The 14127-nt window shown below is 35.8% G+C and overlaps 1 protein-coding gene across 4 annotated transcripts in view; it reads left to right on the top strand.

The window, feature by feature from the left end:
- Positions 1 to 14127, top strand: part of Not1 (CCR4-NOT transcription complex subunit 1) — a 47791-nt gene that overhangs the window by 25429 nt on the left and 8235 nt on the right. For all 4 annotated transcript variants that reach the window (XM_019052492.2, XM_072305146.1, XM_019052493.2 and 1 more), the window contains 15 exons: positions 524 to 756; positions 1429 to 1623; positions 2130 to 2305; positions 2727 to 2851; positions 3522 to 3714; positions 4471 to 4665; positions 5518 to 5661; positions 6236 to 6415; positions 6903 to 7130; positions 7895 to 8029; positions 8580 to 8721; positions 9783 to 9997; positions 10643 to 10783; positions 11237 to 11392; positions 12045 to 12185. In XM_019052492.2, coding sequence (XP_018908037.2) covers positions 524 to 756; positions 1429 to 1623; positions 2130 to 2305; positions 2727 to 2851; positions 3522 to 3714; positions 4471 to 4665; positions 5518 to 5661; positions 6236 to 6415; positions 6903 to 7130; positions 7895 to 8029; positions 8580 to 8721; positions 9783 to 9997; positions 10643 to 10783; positions 11237 to 11392; positions 12045 to 12185 — 2599 coding nt within the window. The remainder of the gene's footprint in view (positions 1 to 523; positions 757 to 1428; positions 1624 to 2129; positions 2306 to 2726; positions 2852 to 3521; positions 3715 to 4470; positions 4666 to 5517; positions 5662 to 6235; positions 6416 to 6902; positions 7131 to 7894; positions 8030 to 8579; positions 8722 to 9782; positions 9998 to 10642; positions 10784 to 11236; positions 11393 to 12044; positions 12186 to 14127) is intronic.

Raw genomic sequence — 14127 nt, 5'->3', positions numbered from 1 at the left:
AAGAAGACTGAAACATTCACTTCCCAGCCCTCCTTCCGAAATTGGTGTATTGAAAGTTCCATTTTAAAAGCTCATCAAGCAAGAGGTTGTAAGGAATATCATATGAAATAATATCAAAATTTAACCCGTGCCACATTTATTGGTATTGTGTACATAGTCTCTTGAAAAATATTAAAAGTAATAGATAATCTCTTGCATTTCAAATATTTTGTCTGCAAAGAGAAGGTATTAGAAATAAAGCAAGAAAGTGATCATTTTTAGTGTATTTTCCCAAAGAAAATGCTCAATTTTTTTTAAATTAAGTCAGCCAAAAGTATTTTATGGAGAGGATACGATGTATGGTTGGTAACTTCATTTCTGTGAAGTCATCAATTAAGTGAGGTTGCATTACTATGGAGTTAAAGATTTTTCTTGCAATAAGGCTGCTCATTTCAAGTGAAGCGCAAGGAAGTTTTAGTACTACTTCTTTAGTCATTTTTATGTTTTGTCCTGTTCTTATTATTGGATTGATTTGATTTAACAGGACTGTTTCGCAAGATCTCTCCGACGCGATCATGCAGATTGTTTCCAACTCAGCGATGTTGCTCTGCAAGCCAAGGCAGCCTCCACCTGGAGTAATCAGATCTCATCAACAAGCTTTCACGCAGGGTGCACTTTTCCAAGCCACCCCTCCAGAATCGATCGCCTCCCTTAGTTCCTCTTTAGCAGGCATCAGCCTCTCAGCTCCTCCATCTAGTACTGCGTTTAGTTTGCCAGGTATGGAACTTCTCTGATAAATCTGTTCTGGTTTCCTTCATTTTATCATAAGTGCTAGTATTTTGTACCGCAGTAATTTATAGAAAACAAAGGATACTTGCACAAAAAATGGACTATCTGCTTGCCAAGATCTCATTTAATCAATTGAAGAATGCTGCAATTGCCTTTTTGGTTTTCCTTTAACACTTGCCGGTTTTTTAAGTTTTATTGATTGCATCAGCATTTTGATGCTCTGAATGTCAAGATTTTCGAAGTAGAAACGAGAAGTTGAATGGAAAATAATTGCACTCAAAATTCAATTTATGATGTTATTCATCAAGATTCACCGTTTTTCATTCAGCGTCTAGTTCTTGCTTTGGTGTAGGATGTTTATAAAAAAGATAAGGAATACAAAGTACTGAATCAGTCCAAGTACACCTCTGAATGAAGTGCTTTTGCTTAACATCTGAAATAAAGCCAGTGTTTTAGCAAAGTCAGCGGATTCAACTTGGTATTCGACAATATATACGACAGTCTCTCTTTGAAAGAAATGGAAAGTTCTTGTTCTTAAAAAACAATTTTATTGAAAAATTCACTTTATTCAACCTTTCTCTGTGAAGCAATTACACGTAATTCAAGCTTTCTTTGCAAAAAAACTAGATTTTTCTCTTAAATATTTCCATCTTTTTGCAGGTGCACTAGGACCATTAGTATCGAACCCAGGATCTCCATCCCGGCTGATACCACCCTCTCAAAACTCGCCGTACCTTCCCCATCTCCCACAACTATCTGGACCAGTAGGGACACCAACACCGTCAATATTGCCCAATGTAGGAGTTGGAAGCATAAATAGGGTCAGCACTCAATCTACCGACAAAACCAAGCTGAGTAAGTTAATTTCATTCATCCATTCGTAAAGATATATTTCAGCAGATTCCTCTTAATCTTAAATAAAATTAATTCTTTTTTGATGGCAGCAGTTGAGGTGAGATTAATCACTTACGAATGTATGTCAGCAATCGCACGTATAAAAATGAAACATGCCTGTATCAATGAACTTGTTGGACCTGACGAAAATCAAGGACAGTCGAATTTTTGTTTTAATGATTTCACAGGGGCTTTAAAAGTACGACGTTTTCTCCTGTAAAGTGTTATTTCAAGCAACTTTTTAATTAGCAACGACCAGCAGGGAACTGAAAAAATGAACATTTGCAGGAGTATTTTTTGGAAAAACATTGTAACGAGATAAAATTGTATACTATAATGGTACAAAAGCTGAGACAAATGAAGTTCCCAGTAAAGACAGATGATTATCGCATTAACGTATATTAAATATCTTTTAAATATTGATACCAAAATTACTTACTTTCTTCTGTTTATTGTATGTTTTATAGGTGATTCAACAAATTTATACCCAGAAATCAGTCCTCCCGTCTCAAAAGATATAGAAGATGAAGCCAACAGCTATTTCCAAAGAATTTACAATCATCCACCGCACCCAACTCTTTCGATTGAAGAAGTTCTCGAAATGCTCAAGAAATTCAAAGATTCTCAAAACCCTCGAGAAAGGGTAAGTGGTGCAGCTCTCCCTTTTTAAGCCTCTTTTTCAGCGTTCTAGTAAGGGGAAATTCAGTTTCATAGGGGGAACGCTGATGGAGAAGGGAATTTCGTACTTAATAGTAATTACGCAAAAGTTGGAAGTTTTTACTAACTGCATGGCTTTAGTGCTGAATGAGTCCGCTGTACACAAAATGTACATCCAACAGTAGAGCCTTCTAGGTGTTTTCTTACGGAAATACACTACTTTTGGGTAAAATTGTTTGCAACATTTCTGTGATGTCAGTCTTCAAGAAAAGTGAGTGTAATCTTATTGTATGATTTATTGCAAGCAACTGCAAATAAAATAACGGTCATCTGAGATTTGATGATTTTTTTAGATCCAAATTGTCATCACCGATTTTTAATGTGCTTTATTTTATTTCTGATCCCAGGAAGTCTACACGTGTATGTTACGCAACCTGTTTGAAGAGTACAAATTCTTCCCGCAGTACCCGGACAAAGAACTTCACATCACCGCTCAATTGTTCGGAGGCATTGTTGAACAATGTTTAGTTGCGTAAGTAGTTTTTTTTTTTAGTTTTTTAAGCATTCTATTTTTCTTTTTCTTTCGCTACCAATTTTTGAGCTGATGCTCTGAATGTAATAGTTTCATGTTAGTTTTGTGAGCTTGATTTTCTGCCCCGAATAAAAAAAAAGAAAATTTCAATTAGAAGCCCGAGGGATGACAGAACCCACCCCAAGTTCAAGTGACCTCCATGGACAGCATTTTTCCTCAAGTAACTGAAAGTACCTGTGTATGTGAAGAAATCCAGAAGTATGTCATTTCTGAAGTGAGACAATAATGCTGGCCCGATATCAATAAGTGGTTGTTCACGTAATACATAATGCTCTAGAGAAGATAAAGGAGATTGTCATGACATTTTTGTTTCACATGTTGTAGATAGGGATCTAAATCACAAAAGCGTTATGAGAGAGGATGGGGATGGTCGATAAATCTAAAATTATTCTATCTCTTTGGTATTCTATGAATAGCGCTAAAAAATCATTTCTGCGGTTTTTCATGATGTCTTTTTGCAATTTATCAGATGTAGTTCTAGATTCTTCTTTGTTTGTATTTCCCTCTCCCCCTTTTAATCTCTCAATCAATGCCCATCTCAGATTGATTTGGCAATATTAAATGCATGATCTCAATAGATGAATAATGGCTCTTTTCTCTTTTCCAACAGGAACTACGTTGCTCTTGGGCTTGCTCTTAGAGTTGTTTTAGACGCTCTGAAGAAACCGCACGGAAGCAAGATGTATTATTTCGGAATAGTAGCCCTTGACCGATTTAAGTCTCGTCTGAAAGAATTCCAGAAATATTGCGAGCATATTTCTAGCATACCTCACTTCAATGAATTTCCTCCACATCTGATAGAGGTAAGTTTTGCCCACTAGGATTTATTTTCTATTCGAATCTTGAGTTAAGAAAAATGTATTTGCAATCAGCAACCGAGTGAATTGAAAACTAATTTGGCCAATCATGCAATGGAGCAAGACGTGGATATGTAGCCTACTTTCAAGATATATTATGTGTATTGCACCCTTTAAAATCCAAAATTTCACTTTTTGAGTGAACAATTTTTCCTAGCTGAATCAAACCCAAAGAAGTAAGCAAGAATTCAATTTTTTCACATTTGTAATCCAGATCTGCTGAGCATTTTCCAATCAAAAAGATAATTTTAGACAACATTTTTCTCTTTTTACTCAGAAATATTGAAAATTCAGTATTGAAATAAACACCTAACCCCCTTTCTTCCCCACTCACTTAGATTACACATTTGTTAGTGTTGGATCTCTTCTGGTTAATTTGTATAATTATTGTATACTGTCTGTTTTTAAAGTTTTTGTCATCAAAATTTTTCTCAACCTAATTCATTCCCATCTTTTGGTTATTTTGTAAAATTATTTAGCAAATGAGTGTCTATCTCCTGTCGAAACTAGTAAATAAATAAATTCCGAACAAAATCAAATGAAGGTATGAATGAAAATCCATATGTTTCTCTTTGCTGTTCATTTTAAGCTGAAGCTAATGAATTCCTTGTTCAAAGTGATTTTTATGCCTTCGAAGCGTATTCTTATTTAAACGTGAAAAAATCTGCCTCACACATATCTATGCTTCTTATCCTTTTACAGTACATTGAGTATGGCAAACAGTCGGAAGAACCGCCGAACCATCCAACCGGACCAGTGATACCGCCGCCTCTTGCCGGGTTGATGACAACCATTGCTGCAGCATCTTTCAAAACGATGACAGCCACGACAACCACTGCCACTATCACAACTGCTGCATCCATCAAAGCTGCCAGCTCTTCAGTGCTTTCAACAAGAGTAAGTTGCTTCTCCTCTAATCCGACAACTTTTGGTCCTTTCGAGTAAATTTCAATGTATCCCATCAAGATATCTCCAAAATTGTCATGAACATGAAATGTTTATCAATTTCATCTACAAATGAAATTTCTTTATGAAATCCTACTCATATGAGGTAGACTCTCTGTAATACAGTCGCAGTTAAAATGAAAATTTTCCATGATTGTCAATGCTTATATGAAATCTCAACACGGCAGAAATAACCTTGTTATCCGCTTTAGGCTGTGTCAAAATAGTTTCATTCATCTATGGAGCTTTTGATGAATAACATGTTCAAAAACTGTAGGGGTGTAAAACATTTTTGACCTTGCGACTGGGTGGGTTACGAACGATCGCATGAAAAAATGAGAATGCCCTGAAAACAGGTTTTATGAATGAACTAATGGGGAAATTCATGTATTTTGCAAAATTGCAGTAAATGCTTTTCACAAAATCGCAGCAAATTTGACATAGATATATATTAAAATTTCATCACTCGGAGATTTCTGAAAAAAAAAGAAGTTTTTGAAAAGGGATTTTTAAAAAATGGAAAAGACAAGAAGTTTATCCATCCGCGGAATTCCCCTTGGCTCAAGGCGGGAACAGCTTAATTTATGTGTAAATGCACTTTAATTTTATGCATCAAGACCTGACAATCATAAAATAAAACCTAAAACTACTTATATTTTGAATTTTCAAAGAATCGTAAAGTACATTAATATTTGGTTGAATTTAGTGCTGGATCAGCCTGTCGGTAATCATTTTTTTGTTATAATATAAGTTTGTCAGCTTTGTTTTTCTTGAATTCTGACTGTCGCCATTTTCCTCTTTTAGCCATCAATCGCAAATGCCACCAACATTGATACACTTCTAGTTGCAACAGAAAAAGACGACAAAATCGTTGCTCCTCCCGAAACAATGCAAGACAAAGTAGCCTTCATTTTCAATAACTTAAGTCAGCTGAACCTGCAGACAAAGGTATTACATTCTTCTTCTTCTTTTCACAATTAAGTGCTCTCATTTCAACACAACAAAATGTAACAAATTATGGCTTTGAAACCAGGACAGGAAGTATTTTGATCAGTGAGTAAAATCTGATTTTTAGGTAGAAATGCTCAACTGATCAAAGTCATTGATTGCTTTTTGTATGACCTTTGGTACATTAATTTAATTTAATGATCATGCAATGTAATATATCATTTTATTCCTCAATTCATTTCTTGCAAACTTTGACTGCTACACTCTTCATCTCGATTAGTCATAGCTTTGCTGGTTATTGGAATTATTATGACAGAACACAGTTGCCGAACAGCCAACTTTAAATTTTCCCTTGTCATGCCATTAGTGTTACAGTTATTACTTAGTGTGGTCAAGAAATCAATACCTATGCTGAAGGTTAAAGAGTGTAGAAAATAGGAAATTGAGGATAATACCAGTGTAGATTTGGAAATATTTGCGAGTTACAGCAGGAGTGGGGATGTCCCATATTTTACTGATTTTCGTATGCTCTAATGGATTCTCAAAATACTAACCAATTTTTCTCCTATTTTAGTGTGATGAACTGCACGATGTTCTTACGGAAGAATATTGGACGTGGATGGCGCAGTACCTAGTCATGAAGCGTGCTAGTATTGAGTTGAACTTTCATGTACTGTATTCCAATTTCTTGGATGTTTTTAAGGTGCCCAAAGTCAATGAAATGGTGCTCAAGGAAACCCATCGAAACATTAAAGTGAGTTTTTCTAATTTTTTTCAATTTTTTTTTCTTTTTTTGGGCGGGTAGAGGGGGGGGGTGTATATAATAGGCTAATTTTGTGAAAAAATGACTTTAGAAAATTTTAACACTAAAGAAAAATCCTAAGTTGACTACAGTTGACTCCTGGAATTTTCGTTTTCATCTCTAGCTTCATGAAGAGTGCCAAAATTGGACTGTCTGCTCCATGATGTTTTAGAAACCAAAACTTATCCTTCAATCTTCAGATCTACCTATCTGATCTTCAAATTATTTTCCTTTCAATAGAAAGGAGTTTTTTTCTCTCGGTTTCAAATAAATGCACATTTATTTGAAAGCAGCAAAGCTTTGCTCCAACAAATTTAATTATTTAAGAAGAATTTGTGCCTCTCCTGGTAGAATTTTATAAGTAATTTAATGTTAATTAGCATAAGTTCCTCTTGTTCTTTTAACTTTTGGTCCTAATGTCTGCTCTTTCTGTTCACAGGTTTTACTGCGAAGTGACAAAGGTATTGCAAACTTTTCAGATCGTTCTCTACTGAAAAATCTTGGCCACTGGCTAGGTATGCTGACCCTGGGTCGTAACAAACCCATCCTTCAAGTTGATCTAGACATCAAGTCTCTTCTCGTCGAGGCATACCAGAAAGGACAGCAAGAATTGCTTTATGTTGTCCCGTTCATAGCAAAAATCCTCGAGTCTTGCAGTAAAAGCAAAGTAAGTGCAAACCTTGCTAGTTTAAATAAACACACTATTATTACTGTAAGTCTGTCGAAATCGAGAAACAGTTTTTGGGAATATCCTATGACCAAGATCCTATCGCGATGAAATCCTGTGTAGAAATAATCCTGCAGCCAAAATTCTACATTGTCAAAATCCTGTACTATAGAAACTTAGGAATGGGAAACATTGAATATCTTTACCATTTTTCTTGATTGTATGAGCTGCAGCTTGTTGTGGTCGGCCAACGGTGAGTTGAAAGAAATGAAAATACAATGTGAGTGCATGGAACTATTGTCAAAACAGCCAAATGATAATAGAAAAATCAGCTGAAGTTTTCTTCAATTCTACCCAAAAATTCGACAACAGGACATTTTTGAAGTCGGCGCAAATTTCCGGAAGTTTGTTAACATCAGCAAGGGACCGTCCATACATGACATCAGAGTCCCAGGTGGAGAGGGTCTAAGAAATGACATTTATATACCTAACGATGGAGAAATGGGGTCAAGCCAAACCTGATAACAGGTCAGGATTTAGGTCAGCACACCTTGAGAAACAATGAAAAAATAATGAAGAAGAACTAGAAAAATTGCAACCGTAATTAAATAAATGAAAAATTTGGTGTTGGTTGCTTAATTTACTGCAGATAAATAAACGCAATTCCATCAAAAGCATTTAAGGTTGAAGATATATCAAGTATTTTCAGGTGCACTTTTCATCACTATCTCATCACTAACTCATCTATTTTGTTTGATTTTTAGGTTTTCAAGCCTCCTAATCCGTGGACCTTAGACCTGATGAACGTCCTAGCTGAACTTCACCAAGAGGCTGACCTCAAATTGAATCTCAAGTTTGAAATAGAAGTCTTATGCAAAAACCTGTCCCTTGATGTGGCGGTAAGTTTTCATTTGTTCACTTTGCCTAATGCTGTTTCATGCGAGGTTGGATTGAAGTCCAACCCATTCGCACACATAGACAAGCATGCATGTCAGCGCTATCCTGGAACAACTGTGCTTTTAAGAGGTAACTCTTGCAGTTGCTAGCCAATTGTTTTGGTCATGTTTGTCCAATTGCCTGATAAGTAGGGCCATGGATAGCTCCCAAAAAATATTGAATTTTGAAATTGGAAGTCGTAACTACTTTCCGGAGCTTTCCTCATGAAATGACCTGTATTTTTGTATGTTTATCCAACCAATTTATTAAATAAAATTCCAGAATTTCAGAAGCTTCCTAGGGTTTTGTAGCATTTACTTCCAAGTTTTTTTTTTTTTTTCTACTGACCGACATGTCAGGAAGAGGTTCGAAAATCACCCAATGACAAGGAAACTAAGAACAAAACAAGACTTTAACATTATTCTTGAAATACAGTAACAATTTTTATCGTTCTCATCATATATTCCTCTGTTTACTGCTATCACTGAGAACAAACTATGTGTTACCTTGCAGGAATTGAAACCTGGAACTTATTTGAAAGACCCAGAGGTTGTCAAACGGATCGAACAGCAACTGTCCTCCGGCCCAGCAAAGAAACCAGAGCCACCTGTTCCTCCAGCCACCATGTTGCAAACCAACATACCTCCTCCAACAGGTGAGCATAACCAATTTTTTTTTATGACCAAGCAGACCTAGAAACAGGAATGGATTGGTAGACTAGGACCTTATTCGAGCGTTATGACATGTTTTTTCATCAAAATTTCATACAGAACTAACATGATTTGTACAACGAAAATAACTTTAAGTGTCTTCTTACAAAGATACTATCGTTTTTTGATACACAAACTCAAACCTCCTGCTCATAATAAAAAACCCGAAACTAGACTAGGACCTTATTCGAGCGTTATGACATGTTTTTTCATCAAAATTTCATACAGAACTAACATGATTCGTACAACGAAAATAACTTTAAGTGTCTTCTTACAAAGATACTATCGTTTTTTGATACACAAACAAACTTCCAACTCATAATATAAAACCCGAAACTACTTGAATTGCATACAAAATGTGACAACCTTTGCAGTATAGACATAGGACAATCTTAATATTGGAGCTTTGGCTCAGCTGTTCCATGTTTTTTACACTTTGAACAATACAACGCAAGGAAGGAGCACTGTAAATTCAGAAGCCCACCAATACTGTTGTAGTGTGTGATTTGATTTAAGTAAATTTTTGTTTTTCATGTGAGCAGGAAATCCCAAACTTTTTGTAACCAGTGTCAAAAAAAATCTTAATATCTTAGTTGAGTATATGGGAGTGGATTTCATTCAATTTGCACTTAGTCTGGTGGTCCATCGTAAAATTAAGGAATTATCGCCATTTTAATCAGTTTACCCCTCAAATAGGGTAATCCAGGTCTTAAGTGTACGCTTTTCTTCTGAAACCAATATGTTTTGCCCCTCCAGAGTGTCTCTTTTAGCAACTTCTTCTGCTCACAACTCATCCCCTTTCAGTATTCAAAAATTTGCATCATTGGAACACTTCTTAAATTATGTACTCTATTTCATTCTTGGAGGGAGGAAATTTTCTTGGAAAGCCTTAGAATTTTTAAACTCACAACCATGGAAAATGGATTCAATTTTATACCATTTATCATACAACGTGGCTTTATCTAGCCCCCGCCTATTTTTTAATATCCTACTTCAACTATTTCAGCAATACCTACACCAGTAACTGCAGAAGAAGTTGTGCACGCACAGCTAGAGTCAGCGAGAGCCCCCTCTGTCACCCCTCTCATGGCCCCACCACCTGTTTCCTCGCCCACTCCGATGCCCATAATGACTCCACCTGTCGAGCCAAGATTCAACTACAACAGCTTGAGCGTCTCCGTATCTGCAGCCATTGAAAGACATTGCATCTTCAATCCTCAAGTAAGTATCAGCAAAGTTATTCTTAGCATCTGATCTAATTTAACCATAAATAGAGAGTACGGCTTATTATGCTTCTCTGCCATTACTTTGCAATGTCACCTTCAAAGTGTTTTTAGTAAAGAGGAAAATTTAATGTGATAAACCCGCCAATTGATGGCCAAAGTGCGAAACCATGTATCTCTGTTTGCAACGTCGTATACTTTCTGCCATATTTTAGTTTTTTCTTGGAAAACTAGTCCACATAATTTCTAGAGAACTTCGTCTCTATTAGCAGAATATTCTGTCTAAATTTCAAGTCATAAAGTTGGCTTGTTTCTTCTCAAAAAAATCAAATAGAAGCGGAAATTTTAAAACATCACATTAACCATCCGGCATATCCTCAAATAGGAAATTTCACAGAAATTCATAATAAAAATCAGGTGTATGTCAGGAAATTTGATTTTCTGAATTTAACAGCGACCCTGAATACACTGAGTGTGAGTATGTGACAACCATTCACAGCGCAGTCGAAAATAAAAATTTCTTTATTTAGCCATCCTCCAATTTACCTCAATTTTAATTTCTTTTCTCTATAATCAGCATTACTTACCCTAGTTTTTGGTTTGTTTTTGCTTTTGTAATTGAATTTTTTTTTTCCAATTACAGCTAGCGTTATTCCAAGCTTATCCAGGCCTGAAAGGAATGGTGCGGCAGGTTGTAGAAAGAGCTGTGCAGGAACTCATTCATCCGGTCATGGAACGATCTATCAAAATAGCTGTGACAACCGCAGAGATAATCGTTAAGAAGGTGATTAACTTAATTGTTCCCCTCTCAGAAATAAGCAAAAAACAGAATTTCATAGTTCAAGATTCTACAGAACTGGAGTTTGTAGAAGACTAGGAAAAGCAAAAAGAAAATGTACCTAAAATATCAGAGAATTTTGCAGAAGATCTCTTTTTTCTCTGATTTGATTTTTCCCATAGAAGAGTTTTGGTGAAAAATGAAAGGAAGACTTGTCAGATAATAATAGGAAAGTTATCCTACGGTAAGAAAAACTGATAAATTTACTGTCAATTTTAAAAATTTATGTTCAAAGTTACTCTTTCCTTAAGTAATTTGGTTTATTTAAGCATCATTTTGGCAAAAATAACCTGATAAAATTTAGAATTTTTTGGAAAAATCGAGTCAACACCTTATGCAACCTCTGCCTTTGACCTTGTTCTTGTAAGTTGACTCTAAAGTCTCTGAAATTTTTTTCAGGATTTCGCCTTGGATCCGGAAGAAGCACGAATGCGAGCCGCAGCCCATCATATGGTGAGAAACCTAACCGGTGGAATGGTTATGATTTCATGCCGTGATCAACTTCTACTGACCATTGTCAATGGCCTCAAAACCGCTCTTACCACGGCTTTATCTGTAAGTATCAAACAGTTCCTCCGAATTTAACTGATACAATAATATAACTCAGAAGAATGAGTACGCTAAGGCAGATAGAGATCAACAAAAATGAAAGTTGAATTTCAATCACCAAAAAAAATGATGAGACCAAGAATAGAAGAAAAAGCCAGCTGTCTGTCTCACAAGTGTCCAGACTTTGAAGTGCGCGAAGATGGCTGATGCTTCAAGGTCTGAGCCCCTACAGTTGGACTGCACATGTGCAAAAGAGGGAAATAATATAGCAAGGGGAAGTGAATCAGCCGCCAACTGGAAATTGATTTTTTCAAAATAACAATCAGGAAATATCTGGGGGTGACTGAGTCCATACTTCAGCACCAAGACTCTTATGTGTGTTAAAATGAAGAAAATATCGTGACAAAAGGACAACATTCAGTGAAAATTTGGAGCAATAAAGATGGATTGTTCCCCTTTAAAAACAACGGAGAATGAAAAAGTTTTTTACTTTACATTTTAAAAAATCCTTACCTTTAAAAAATTCTGATGAAGTAGGAGAAGGCTTTGAGCCTCTTGTTAGGAAAAAGTCAGGGAATGAGAATGGCTGAGAATTCTAGACACCGTGATTAAAATGTATCTCTTGAAACATCTGATAACCCTTGCTTTGAATTCACAGGGTGCTACTGCTCAGCAGAAAGAACTCATCGAACACACCGTCACTGTCTGCGCTCAGGAAAACATGGAATTGGCTTGTGCTATTATTCAAAAAACAGCAATGGAAAAAGCCCTAGTTCAGATGGACAAACATCTAACTACAGTAAGTCAATTTTTTTCTTGTCCGAGTACATCTGTTCAAGTTTTTTAGGTTGACTCGGGTATTATTTATATCAGGTAGATATCAGGTCCATTTTAATCAACAATAGGCTCAAAGTTGGACCAAGGTAATTTTGAAGAAAAAAAATAGATCCTTAGATAATGAAGGCACTAGCCCACCTTGATACATTGGTGGGTCATTCCATATAGAACCTACCAGCCATGCAACCGCCCGACTCGGATTTTGATGATGAATTTTTTTCTTGATCAGACCACCAAATAATGAACTTCTGCAAAATATTAGGTCTCAAATCGAAAAACTCACTGAGATATGAATTTGGAAGTTTTAAGAATTTTCAAGAAAGAGACGTTTCGAACTTCCGAGAAAGAGAGGGTCATTTTCCCCAAAAAAATTCATCCCGGGCCCATTTTTCGTCGGATTGAAGTGAAAATTTGACACAATGTCCATGAAAGTATGTAAATTTGAGAATAAAATGCATAAAATGTTCGACTTCACTCATTGATGTGCTGCGGTTGATAGTTCGTTGTGATTTTGTCTGATTTTAGCGACAAAACCTTCCCCTCTTCAAATGCTCATAACTTTTGAGCTGCAAGTTATTTTTTGCTCCAATTTTTTTTGAAATGCTCCTAAGAGTATTAGAAAGACGCCTGAAGAACAATTCTGATGGTGTTTTGGGCTTTAGTATCTTTTTTTTTCACTTTTGTCCGAAAAAGGCCTAAAAAACTGGAAATAACACCAAAATTGTTCCGATAATCGACCATTACCCTGAAAAGTCAACTCAAAAATCGCTCAATTTTTGCCTGAATAATCCTTACTGTGTGTACAATATGTTTGAAAAATAAAATCAATGGTATTTTGGGTTTATATATCTTTAACTTCGAGTTTTTTCCGAAAAAAAGGCCAGCAAAACTGAAAAACACTGAAATTACACCAATTATCGGCTCTAACGTTGGAGTAGCAACTCAAAAATTGCTCACATTTATACTGAATGGTTCTCACTGCATGTGAAATACGTCTGGGGAATAAAAGTGATGGTATGTTGGGTTTCCATAACCCTTTTCCCAACATTTTTACTCATGAGAGGCTCGCTCAACTGAAAAAAGCACTAGGAAAATCTCATTAACCGACCATTACATTGAAAAAACAATTGATTGGGGGCCCAGATTTTTCACCAAAGGACTCTTGTTGTATGGGAAGCACACTAACTTGAGGAGTGAATATAGCAAGGGATTCACTCTTAAAGGGAGGGAAAAAATATGTACAAAAATCATGTATTTAGATATTTTGCGATAAAAAAATAGAATGTTATCAATAAAGTAACTGTAAGGTTTGCCCTTGATTTACTCAATTCAGAACTTAGTTGCTTTTTCAACTCGAAGCATTAAATTTACTCCAAAAAACATTTTAATTCACGGACGCGGATGGATACATAAATGAAATCTCAAAGTCGTTTTCTTCCTCTGATTTGGATAGAACAAGCCCAAAGAACCAATGCCTATCACGCACACACGCAACAACGAATTTGTTGAGATTTCTAGCATAACTTTAACTTACTCTGGGTTAGAGTAATTATTCAGGGCAATCAAGATCGTGATCTATATCAGCAACAGTCTAATTTATAGATCTGAAAATTCAAAAGTTTTTTGAAGTAAATTCAATGCTTTGAGTTGAAAAAGCAACTAAGTTCTGAATTGAGTGAATCAAGGGCAAACCTTACAGTTAGGTACTTCATTGATAACATTCTATTTTTTTAACGCAAAATATCCAAATACATGATTTTTGTACATATTTTTTCCACCCTTTAAGAGTGAAACCCTTGCTTGAGATGTTGAGGAAATAAATAGGTAACTCAGTTTTTCAAAACTGTAATTACAATACTTAAACTCTAGTCAGCATGAATAACCTCCCTCAATTTGTAACAATT

The sequence above is a fragment of the Bemisia tabaci genome, chromosome 10 (genome assembly GCF_918797505.1).
Source record: "Bemisia tabaci chromosome 10, PGI_BMITA_v3".
Taxonomy (NCBI): domain Eukaryota; kingdom Metazoa; phylum Arthropoda; class Insecta; order Hemiptera; family Aleyrodidae; genus Bemisia; species Bemisia tabaci.
Note: the sequence above shows the minus strand (reverse complement) of the source record. Positions and strands in the feature narration are given on the sequence as shown.